This window comes from Pipistrellus hanaki, assembly GCF_964339955.1.
Source record: "Pipistrellus hanaki genome assembly, chromosome: X".
NCBI classification, from domain to species: Eukaryota; Metazoa; Chordata; class Mammalia; order Chiroptera; family Vespertilionidae; genus Pipistrellus; species Pipistrellus hanaki.
In genome coordinates this window covers 25,214,774-25,227,144 of record NC_140524.1, presented here as the reverse complement: position 1 = coordinate 25,227,144, position 12,371 = coordinate 25,214,774, and the positions used below count along the sequence as shown (strand labels likewise).

General features: G+C 39.4%; 1 protein-coding gene across 1 annotated transcript in view; it reads right to left on the bottom strand.

Annotated features, from left to right (window-relative positions):
* Window positions 1–12,098, bottom strand: part of FRMD7 (FERM domain containing 7) — a gene marked incomplete at its 5' end in the record, with an annotated part of 29,112 nt that extends 17,014 nt beyond the window's left edge. The window contains 4 exons of the mRNA XM_084869935.1: window positions 5,957–6,054; window positions 9,161–9,239; window positions 11,175–11,217; window positions 11,958–12,098. Coding sequence (XP_084726061.1) covers window positions 5,957–6,054; window positions 9,161–9,239; window positions 11,175–11,217; window positions 11,958–12,098 — 361 coding nt within the window. The remainder of the gene's footprint in view (window positions 1–5,956; window positions 6,055–9,160; window positions 9,240–11,174; window positions 11,218–11,957) is intronic.
* Window positions 12,099–12,371: the final 273 nt, after the last annotated feature.

The following is a 12,371-nucleotide window of genomic DNA, read 5'->3' as shown; positions in this document are numbered from 1 at the left end:
TTCTCTCACATCGATGTTTCTCTCTATCTCTCTCCCTTCCTCTCTCTAAGAAATCAATAAAATATATTAAATAAATAAATAAGAGTATAAGAATGAATAAGACAGAATAGGGCATATAAATAATACAGTATAGAACATATATACTAATGGAACATAGTTGAAAATCCAGAAATAAGCCCTTACATTTATTGTCAACTGGTTTTTGACAAAGTTGTCAAGACAATTCAATGGAGAAATAATAATAGTCTTTTCAACAAATGGGAAAATATACATCTAAAGGCCAAAAATGTGAAGTTAGATTTCTCTCTCAATATATGCCATGTAAGCATACAAAAATAATTCAAAATGATTAATAGACAAAAATCTAAGAGGTAAACCTTAAAAAGTTCTAGAAGAAAACTTAAAAGTTTTTGTGACCTTAGGTTAGGCAAATAGTTTTTAGATATTACACCAAAAGCATAAACCACTAAAACATATTGAGAAAGTAAAAATACATCAAAATTAAAAACTGTTCCACTAAAAATTAGAGCATTAAGAACATGAAAAATCAAGGTACAGATTGGCGGAAAATAGCAAATTACATATTTCATAAAGGATTTTAATCAGAATATATAAAAACTATAGGCCCAGTGCACAAAAGGACCGGAGCATGAAATTTGTGCACGGGAAGGGGGGTGTCTCTCAGCCCAGGCTGCACTCTCTCCAATCTGGGACCCCTCGAGGGATGTCTGGTGGGATCAAGCCTAAATGGGTAGTCAGACAACCCTCTCACAATCCAGGACTGCTGGCTCCCAACTGCTCGCATGTCTGCCTTTCTAATTGCCCCTAACTGCTTCTACCTGCCAGCCTGATCACCCCCTAACTATTCCCCTGCCAACCTGTTTGCCCCTAACTTCCCTCCTTTGCTGGCCTTGTCACCCCTAACTGCCCTCTCCTTCAGGCTTGATCTCCCTCAACTGCCCTCCCTTGCAGGCCTGGTCCCTCCCAACTGCCCTCCCCTGCTGGTCATTTTGTGGTGGTCATCTTGTGTCCACATGGGGGCAGGATCTTTGACCACATGGGAGCAGCCATCTTGTGCATTGGAATGATGGTCAATTTGCATATTACTCTTTTATTAGATAGGATAGAGGCCTGGTGCATGGGTTGGGGGCCAGCTGGTTAGCCCTGAAGGGTGCCCTGAATCAGGGTGGGGGTTCTCTTGGGGTGTCAAGTGGCTTGGGCAAGGAGCCTGTGATGGTTTTCAGGCCAGCCATGCCACCCAGCGACCCAAATGGATGCCCTGGTATCTGGGACTTATTTATCTTCTACAATTGAAACTCTGTAGCCTGGAGTTGAGCCAAGCCTTCTGCTCACTCCATGGTGGCAGCTATTTCTGTTGGAATTTATTTATCTTCTATAATTGAAACTTTGTATCCTTAAGCAGAGGTCAAAGCAGGCCACAGCTGCAGAAGCTTGGCTTCCTCTATCGCTGGGGGAAACCCTAGCCTCCTGCTCTCTCCATCTCCATGGCTGCTGCCATTTCAGTTGGGATTTATGAATCTTCTATAATTGAAACTTTGTAGCCTTAAGCGGAGACCTGGGGCGACCAGGGTGTGTGGAAAGCTTGGCTTCCTCCATTGCTGGGGAAACCCAAACCTCCCTCCTGCTCTCTCTGTGACTACAGCCATCTTGGTTGGGTTAATTCACATACTCACTCTTGAATGGCTGGTGGGCATGGCTTGTGGGGTGTAGTGGAGTGATGGCTAATTTGAATATTACTCTTTTATTAGATAGGATATTTTAGCAGACAGCTGCAAAACCAAGAACACTGGTTCCAAAGTGGCACAAATACGTGGATTTGGAAAATATCATGGAAAGGTCAGATTTTTCCTGAGATAAGGAGAGAAGGAACTACATAACCAGACATCTGGAGAAGAGAGATCATGGAGACAAAGAAACAGCCTGCATATAAAAGAAAAGCAGGCATCATCAGAAAAGGAAGTAGAGGAAATGGAGGTAAGCAACCTGTCAGAGAAAGAATTCAGAGAAATGGTCATAAGGTGGATGAAAAGAATGGAGGATAAATTCAACGATAGAACCAAGAGAAACTGAAGAATAACCAAGAAGAAATGAAAAATGACATCACTGTTATAAAGAACTCAATAGAAAGCATAAACAGTAAACTAGAAGAAGCAGAGGACCGCATCAGTGAGCTAGAAGACAAGGTAGGAAAAAATACACAAGTAGAGCAGCTTCTAGAAAAAAAAATAAAAAGCAGGAAGAGAGCCTAAGGGAACTTTGGGACAACACAAAACAAAACAACATCCGCATAATAAGGGTGTCAGAAGGAAAGTAAACTGAGCAAGGAATAGAAAACCTGTTTGACAAAATGACAGAAAACTTCCCTGATATAGGGAAGAAAAATCCTACACAAATCCAAGAAGCTCACAGAGTCCCAAACAAAATGAACTCCAAAAGACTGATTCCAAGGCACATTATAATTAAATTGGCAAACACCAATGAAAAAGTAAGAATCTTAAAAGTGGCCAGAGAGACAGAAAGTTACCTACAAAGGATCCCCCATCAGACTAGTGACTGATTTATCAACAGAAACACATCAGGCCAGAAGGGAATGGAATGAAATATACAAACTTATGCAAAGGAAGGGTCTAAATCCAAGAATACTATACCCAGGCAAGGCTATCAATCAAAATTGAAGGTGGCCAAAACCGGTTTGGCTCAGTGGATAGAGCGTCGGCCTGCGGACTGAAAGGTCCCAGGTTCGATTCCAGTCAAGGGCATGTACCTTGGTTGCGGGCACATCCCCAGTGGGGGGTGTGCAAGAGGCAGCTGATCGATGATTCTCTCTCATTGATGTTTCTAACTCTCTGTCCCTCTCTCTTCCTCTCTGTAAAAATTCAATAAAATATATATTTTAAAAAAAATTGAAGGTGAAATCAGGAGCTTCTCAGACAAAAAAGGACTAAGGTAGTTTATTACCACCAAACCAACAATGCAAGAGCCTAAGCCCGGGCCAGGCACCAGGCTGCTTCTGCTTATCCCTGCCCCACTGTGCCCACCGCTGCCACTCAGTAGGCTCACTGCCATTCTACTGCAGTCTCCACACTCCCATCCTAGGGCAATACCAGCATGCCCATGACTGAGAAGTGGCTACGGGCTTGTGCTCAGGCAATCCCTGGTGGTCAGTATTTGTCATAGCAACCGGTCATTCCACCATTCAGTCAATTTGCATATTAGGCTTTTATGACATATGATTACATAATTATAGTACATTTTATGGTCTCTATTAATTATACTGTGTGTTAGAATTCTATGGCTTATTTACTACTCATTACAAGTTTATATTTTCACCATAACAGTCAAGATGATCTTGTTAAAACCTAGTTCAGATTATTTCACTCCTGTGCTTTAAATGCTTTGATGGCTTCCCATCTCAGAGTAATATTCTTGGTCTTAACATGCTTTTAAGGTACCCCATGATTATTCTCTTCCTCCCTCAGTTCCAGGCAGCCACAAAGTGCTTAATATTTCTTGAACATTCCAGCATGTTCCCACCTCAGGCCCATTATGCTAGATGTTTTCTCTGCCTGGAACTTCCTTCCACTGGTTTCTACATGGCTTCTTCTCTCACCTCCTTCAATTCTTTGTTCAGCTGTCACCTTCATAGTGAATCCTATTCTGAGCACTTTATTGAAAATATCAGCATCCACCCCCAGAATTCCCCATCTCCTTTTTATACTTTATTTTCTCCAGCACTTTTATCACCTTTTAACATGCATAAAATATTTCCTTATTTTGATTATTGTCTGATTCTCTACTGCTGCCAAAATGTGAGTCCCATGAAGGCAAAAATTTTTGTCTGATTAGTTTACTGCTATGTTTCCAGTGCCTCTAATAGTACCTGGCATGTAGTAGGTACTTAAGAAATTTTTGTTGAATAAATGACAAAAGAAGAGTAACTAAAGGCATTCATAAAAATGAGTCTTCATTTGAAATGTACAGATTGTGTTTGGGAGGAAGTGCCTGGCTAGAACCAGAAGGTTGTATAAGAGAAACTTAAGTGAAGAGGTCAGAACGTGGAGGTTCTTAAATGTGTGAAACATAAATATTGGATGAATGAATAAATTAGCAAATTAATGAGAAATCTGGTTGTGTTCTGCTTACTGCCTACATAGCCAATGAAATTGTCTGACAGGGATGGATTGTAAAGAGCTGACTCCTTGAAACTTTAGCCTTTTCCTATGGAAAGAGCATCTATTGACAAAAGCTGAAGTGTTCCATGCTGTGCCTGAAATGGCCACTAGGGAATGCCCAAATCTATAATGCTGCACCATTAGGAATGACATTGGGCTCACCCATTAGAGGCTGTCACCAAGCTTCAGTCCCCTGATTGCTACTATAATAGTTAATAGAGAAGGATGTCTCTCAACATTGTTTTCCCTATTTGCCTTACCCTGTGACCCTTGCCAAACAGAACACAATAGTGAACATGTTGTTAGTGTCCTTGACATTCAAGGCCCTTTCTGCCACCTCTCCTAAACAGACCCTGTGCTTGAGCTTTACCTGAGTTGCATCCTCTCTATACATGACTTCTTGTCCTACTACCATTTTTCCATGTTCTTTTCTCTTCCTATTACTACATATCCAATACCTATATGTCACTTTATGAACCAGCACAAAAGCCATGTCCTCCATAAGCCTTCCCTGCTCACTGCCTTCCTGAGATCCTGGAGCTGTCATTACCTGTCCCAGTCAGGAGTACTGACTGATACATACTGATTCAGAAACTGTCCCTCTTCAAGCACTTCTGAAGTTCCCAGTAAAAACAGAAATCTACCAATTATGGACTGTCATGATGTAAGGCAGTGTTTCCCAAAGTGTGGTATGTGTACCCCCAGGGGTACGGGAAGAGTTTGGTGGGAGTACGCGTTGCACCAGAGTTTGATGGGGATATGCACTGCACCATGCTTAGCTGCGCCTAATTCTACGTTCTCATGAGTACGAGGGGTACTCAGCGTTACGAAAATTATAGAAGGGGTACACATATGTCAAAAGTTTGGGAAACACTGAAATTTTGTAAGGGATAGAGGCAAACAGATGAACTTGTGAAACAAACAAAAATGAATGTATGATCCTGCAGAATGGTAAGGAACAAACTATTCTTGGAAGGCCTCTCTCAAAGAGAAAGCACAGCCAGCCCTAGAAGATATGCTTATCTCTAGTTGCCTCAACACCGCCCTTCAGGGGACAGGAGCAGCCTGGTCTGCCTAGATTCACCCACTCCCAGGTATGCCCCCCAGTATTTCCCAGGCTCTTTCTCCCTGCTGCCATTATTCAGCCTAGTCCAATTAGCTGCTAGTAGATGGAGAACTCTAACAGATGCCTGGAGCCTTTTTCCTTTTTAGTCTCTCTCTACCTGATATACTCTGTGCTTTGTTCTCTGTAATCATGATACAGAGCAAAGCAAAATCACATCAAACGTGACAATGTGCCACAAAAAGCACATGCCAGAAATGTATCCTGGGGCAAGCAGAGAGAGTGGGGCCTGCCTGGCAAAGTCCATGCCTGCATTAGTCCAACCAGTTCCTGGACAGTATGCCCCAGGCAGTGGGAGGGGAAAAGTTAGACCCAGACAGAAGAAAATCAGCCTTTACTTTTATTCTACATAAACACAACCACTCTGTGACAAAAACCGTTTTGTCACCATTTTAAAGTCTAAGAATCTCAGGCACAGTCAAGTGACAGGACTTTACCCTAGGATACAACAGTTACACTGTAGTAGAGACAGTATTTGAATCTAAATTTCCATAACTACAATGACAACCTCTTTCTATTTTTATATATTTTATCTAGGCTTTCTCTTCTAACATAATGGTGGGCATGCTGAGGGTGCTCAGCTCCTTTGCTTGGTTCTCTGCCTGGTTGATATGCCCCAAAGACAACATTTGCTACTTACATTGTAAGATGTGAGATACCATCAACGCTGTACAGTTGTCACTGCATGGAAGCCTTCCCAGAGCCAAATCCTTCTTTATTTGAAGAGTAAAAAGATACCTGCAAGGAAGTTGGGAGGAAATCTCTTGAGAAAGAAACAGAAACAAAAAAGAATATCCCTTCTCCCAGATCCAAAATGTTTCAAGAATGAAATGGCACCCCCAGCCAGTAGGATGTTTTTGGGAATGGTGAGTAATGCACAGGCTTTGCTTCAACCCCAAACCAGTACTAGACCACAACTTAGTTGATCCAGCACTTTGGCAGGACTAACAACCATTAGAAATCATCCCAGCCAAATCCTCATGCCAATTTGAAGGAGTTGGCCAATCATCCTCGGGTGGTTTCTGCCACGTAGCAAAGCCACATACCCAGTCCAAGAGAAAGGGAAATTCAGCAAGAATCAGCCTGCTCAGGAGGCCAGTACTGCTCTGTTTACAAAATACAATCAAGCACTCACTATCAAAACTATTTAGGAGGTTGGCAGGGCAGGAACAATCACCTCATTTCACAATTATGGGAAGACAGAGACTAGATGATTTGGGCAAGGTTATATCACCCAAAGAAAGTGAAACTGTGGCCAAAACTCAGGTCTGCCACTGAATTTAGGCCTCCTCGTATTCTAAAGATTGTGTTTCAGAAATCAAAGACTTGAGACCACTCTTTTGCTCTGTGCGGAGTGCTGGGCTAGATCACCTTATCTGTGTTACTACAGCCAAGGTAGCACTCTGCACAGAACAGGTATAGAATTACTTTATACCGGAATGGAAGGAAGTCAAACTGCCCCTTTTCCATGAACAGCTCATCAGGGACCCATAAAGTGCCAGTTGGTATCTAGAGCTTTGCCAAACAGATAGCATTTGTCTCACACTTTTAAGCCGTTATCAAAGGAGAATCAACTTTTGAAGAGATGTATATAATTAAGCTTCTACCACTGATGGCTTTATCTCATAGTCCAAAATTGGTTCCGATATTTTATTTTATACATTAAAACATTTATTGTATCTGCTGTTGGCATTTCCCTTTATTTATATAAAGCTGTACCTGGACTTTTATTTAAAACCAATTAATCCTTGAAGTCAATGTGGAGAATCGAAATTAATTTCAGGTGATAGATGAAAATTCAGGTTAGAAAACATACAAGTAAATTAGCAGGCAATTATTCAATTTACAAAAGCATTTGTCATTATAATACTTTCTACTGTGTGCTCCCCAAATGAGTTCCATTAGAAATTATTATTTGTACACAAGTTTCAGAAACTTACGTATTCGACTAAACAAATCATCGTTATCAATTCAATTATAGTTAAATATTCTTAGATGGACCAATGAGGATAAAATAAAGGAATTCTAACTTCTGCCATTGACTGATTTCAAATATAGATGCAAATACAATCATCAATTTCAATTGCTAAAAGGAAAGTGAATTTCATTTTGCTCCTAGCAAGAAAAAAATGAAACTTCTCGTCATTTGACACGTTCATTGCTGTTAAGAAGGCAGCTGTCTGCTAGAAATACCAAATCCTTGCTCTGAACAGCTGATGAATCATTTATGATCACATTGATTTCCTCTCTCTCTCTCTCTCTCTCTCTCTCTCTCTCTCTCTCTCTCTCTCTCTCTGGTGGAGGGAGAAAGTTTATCTCCATCAAAACTGGTCACACTTTGAGAATCAACTGAAATTAGTTATGGGCTGGCAAATGCAAATTGATATGGTTACCAAGATATTAAGTTATCTAGGAAAGTGGTCTACAACTCACAAATGTGGAGAGAATTAGGGGAAGGAGGGAGGGAGGGAGGGGGAGAGAGAGAGAGAGAGAGAGAGAGAGAGAGAGAGAGAGAGAGAGAGAGAGAGAGAGAGACTGATTTGTGAAAGGTGACTTCTCCAATGACCCTTCATAAAACAAGCATCCCTGCAGAAAAGGAGTAAAAAAGAGACTTCAGGGACAATAATTGCCAACTAAGTCACTCTAGCTCCCAGGACCTGTTCCTCATCTGTAAACAAAGAGGGCTGAACTAGATTATCTCATATATCTGTTACATCACTTCTACATGTAAAATCTAAAGTCTGGAAATCAGAGTAAGGTTTTGGGAAGTGTTATGTTGAAAATGTATCTTTGAAGAAGTAGATTTACATTAATATTGTAAAGGACATAATCTCTATTTAAAATCCCAGTGGCTCTAATGCCATAATGACCAAAGACCAACACAGGTGGGTGGGGCTGCGCAATTTCGCATGCTGGGCTTCTAGTTTTAAATAAGTACTAAAACACTTCTTAAAATGTTTTGACCCTGGGCTGGTTGGCTCAGTCAGTAGGACTGAGTTGGGTTCATTTCCAGTCAGGACACATGCCTAAGTTGCAGGTTCAATCCTTCGCCCCAGTTGGGAGCTTTCAGGAGCCAACTAATCAATGTTTCTCTCTCATATTGATATTTTTCCTTCCCTTTCTCTCTTTCCCTTCTTCTTGCTCTAAAATTCAATGATAATATTCTTGGGTAAGGAAATAAATAAATAAATAAAATGTCTTATACTTTTGAACATTTTAGTTTTTATAAGTAAAAATATTCTACTTTTATAAAGTTAAAAAATTTATTATTATAAATTATAAGTGACATATTAAGTTTTAATAATATGTAATTATTAAACAATTATAATAAAATTGCCAATAATATATATTGAACATTATAAATAATTTATAAAAATGTATACTTTTTACTTTTTAAATTTTTTATAAGTATATATCATCATCATTTTCTACCTATTGGGATACACATACACACACACACACACACACACACACACACACACACTTTTTAATATTCATGAAATTAGCTGGCATTACACTTGTGCTGTCAAGCTGCCCTCTGATTTGAGCACAGATGCAATGAAGGCAAGCACTATGTTGCAATAGTTAATGGCATAACCCTCAAGTGCACACCCACGCTAACTACCACTTCTAGAACACCCCCCTTCTCTGTGAAGTCCCCACCCTTTGGTAGAATAACATTTTGGGTACCAGCCAAGCCCTTCTTCTCTCCAGCTCCTCACCATCTTCCAGAGAGTGACATTGAGAGCCAAGCCATCCAAAGATTATAAGCCCATTCCCTGGTAAATGGAGAATAATAATTCTTAAGTAACATCATATAGCAGACACACAGGTGAGTACTAACCTTGTAAGCTCTTCTTGTAGATGTCCAGGGTCCACTGGGAAAAATTTCACCAGAAATTTGAAAACAGCCTCCTTAGGGTCTTAAAACACAATATCTCCGTAAGTTTTATTTACATGTCCATCACAACAGTTATAGGTGTATAGGTGTTTACACACACACATACACACACACACACACACACACACACACACACACACACGTTAGTACTCATCTTTACTATTCCCTCCTCTCCCCACCACTCCCTACACAGACTTTTTTTTTAATTTTTCACATTTGTAAGGTGCTGCTATTTCTATATTGTGTCTCTATGTGGATAGCATTTTCAAATGTTCTCCTGACCCTCTTCCTACCCTTTCCCTTTGAGTTTCTTTCCCTAAAGATGTACCTCTTAGGGACCTACTGTGTCCTCTCTTAAGTAAGAAGTGTCTCATTTTGAAAAATGTCCCACTTGCTGCTTTGAATTCTGCATTCCTGGTTGAGAGAAGTGCCCTGGTTTAAAAGCAGAAGAGTATCACCTGGCTGAATGATCTTATAAGGGGAACCAGAAAAAGTATGGTCTGATGCCTCTATGTATCTTAAAAATCTACATTAAAACATATCTAATTGCCTTAATTCCTATTTGCATTTAAAAATCAGAAACTCTACAGCTTGCAGATTTAGCATCATTCAGCAAATATTTGTGAGTACTTATTTTAAGCCATGCATTGTACTAGGCAAGTATTGGAAATAAAATGACAATAAAGCACTCATATTCTGGTATAAGAGATAGACATTTAGACAGACAATTACAGTGCCACAAAGTGTTGTAAGCACTGAGTACCGGGGAAGCACAAGGGGGGAACAAAAAAGTTTGCAGAAAGTCAAGGAAAGATTCTTATAAGAGTTGAAATCTGAGTATGGTTGCTAGATTTATCAAATAAAATATAGAAGTCCCAGTTAATTTTGAATTTCAGATAAATGATTGCATGGGACATACATATAGAAGGAAATTATCCTTTGTTTATTCGAAATTCCAACTTAGTTTGGCATCCTTTATTTTATCTGAGAAGCCTACAGCTGAAGTTAATTTAGTCAAAATCAGGAGGGATAGGAATATGATTTAAAAAAAAATAAAGTGATCAGAGGCAGAGGTAAAGCTAGAAATGCAGACAGAGTCCAGTGTTTTGTGGATCATGCTAATGAGTTTGCACTTTATTCTAAGAGCAATATGGAGCCATGGAAGCTTTGTAAGCAAAACAGTGATGTGGTGAGACTGGTATTTTCAATAGTTCCCTTTGGGAGTAGTGTGCATGATGAGTTAGGGGGAATCAGTTAAGAAGCTGTTGGAATAATGTGACATTATCATTTTGCGGTGGGAAAGAGATTGAGCTGTGGAAAGCACCAACATGTAAAGAGCAGATGAGAGAAAAGACACTACAAGAGAATGTTTCATAAAGTGTTGACTGAAATCAACCAGCATCAGAAACACCAGTGGAATTTGTTGAAAATGCAGGAATGAGGCCCAATAATCTGTAATTCAACAAGAACCCCAAATAATTATAATACACACTAAAAATTGAGAACCACCATGCTAGATTGTGATATACAGGGGAGGTATATTTCACAATTGTAGGCACTCAAATATGAACTGAAATGAATGAATAATGTCTGTGATAGGATAAAACAAAAACATCTTCAGGCAAAAAGTGAGTGGCATTGCAGATTAACATCAAGGATGCTCGAACATTTGTAATGCTAGAACCTGAAATATATTTCCAGAGCCAATCCACAGAGTGCTATAATTACCAGGCTTCTTCAAGTTCAATCAAAGATCCAGCAGCATGATTTTCTTTATCTCAAGGAAAGTTAAAATGATTTTTTAAATTGCTGAATTTACTAGATTTATGAAGGATTAAAATAATACATCAAAATCCATTTCTTCCCTTATATTAATGTGAGGAATAGTATGGCATTACTGAAATATTTTTAAGTTTTAACTGGGAATTATATTCCTTAAATGATTTTCCATACTTACTTTTTATTTGTTTTGTAATAGGCTTCAGAAGTTCCAACCAGACCTGCAATAACATTAATGAAAAAATTGGTAGGACATGGAATTGAATGCATCTTTCTTTTTGGTACCAGATAAAAATAAACATGAAATAAACAAATACCAAGACTAGTTAGACTTCTGAAAATAGTTAGAAACAGCAATGTCTGAGCTGACGTACCTCCACATCACTCAGTCTGTCCCCTTGTATTTTCTCAATGACAGTGAACATTGTGGATCTATAACCTTTTTGTTGTTGACATTTGAATCACTACTCCCCTGTCTGTAGAATGACAGAGGTGTCATATACAAGGCTCATTAGTTGCTATAAAAACCAATGAAGGCATTTGGCTCCACATTTGAATCCTACAGCCCCCAAATGCCAGCTTAACAGATATAATGAGCCTTTCTGGGAAGGTGCCAGATAACAGGAAGGACACAGCAGGAAGAATATAGGGAATATTAAGACTTCAGAGAGGGGAAGGAAAATCCTTTGAATACTCATAAGAGAGTTTAGGAGTCAATTCTGGAGGTTGAGGTCCAGCATCTGGAAAGTCAAAATAGATAAAGCATAGAGAGCTGTTCACTGAGCGACAAAAGAGGAAAGAGCATAGGGCAGAAGAGTTTGTGTTTGGCAAAATGAGGTAACTTAACAGAGAAGCTATTTTGCAAGTTATTTTTTCTATTTTTCAATCAGGGGTTTGAGCCTTATATACCTGGCTGCAAACTGCATTTAGAAGGAATTGTAGACACAAAGAACCAACTCACATTATTTCCAGAATGGCTACAGAATTCTAATCCAAAATATTCCTTTTCAGCAAGGTTTAGATGGCTGCAACTCAGGTTAAACAGCGCCTTCCCGGATGACTTTTGCTGAACAAAACAAAGAGACCATAACACAATTTGCATTGCTAACCTGATATCATTAGTTCAGTGTGCATAAATGGTAGACATGATAAGACTCTTCAAACACTGTTTCCCTTATGCATTGTTTAGAAGTGCTGCATCCCTCCACCCCCAAAAGATGTTGAGTATTATAGGTAGATCCATGCATCTATCTATCTATAAATTGTTTTAGGGGTATACCTTAAAAATATATCATTAGGTCTCAGACTAATGATAAATCCTCTTGAAAAAACAGAGCCTTGAACTTAACTATGGCTAGACCTGAAAATCTACCCT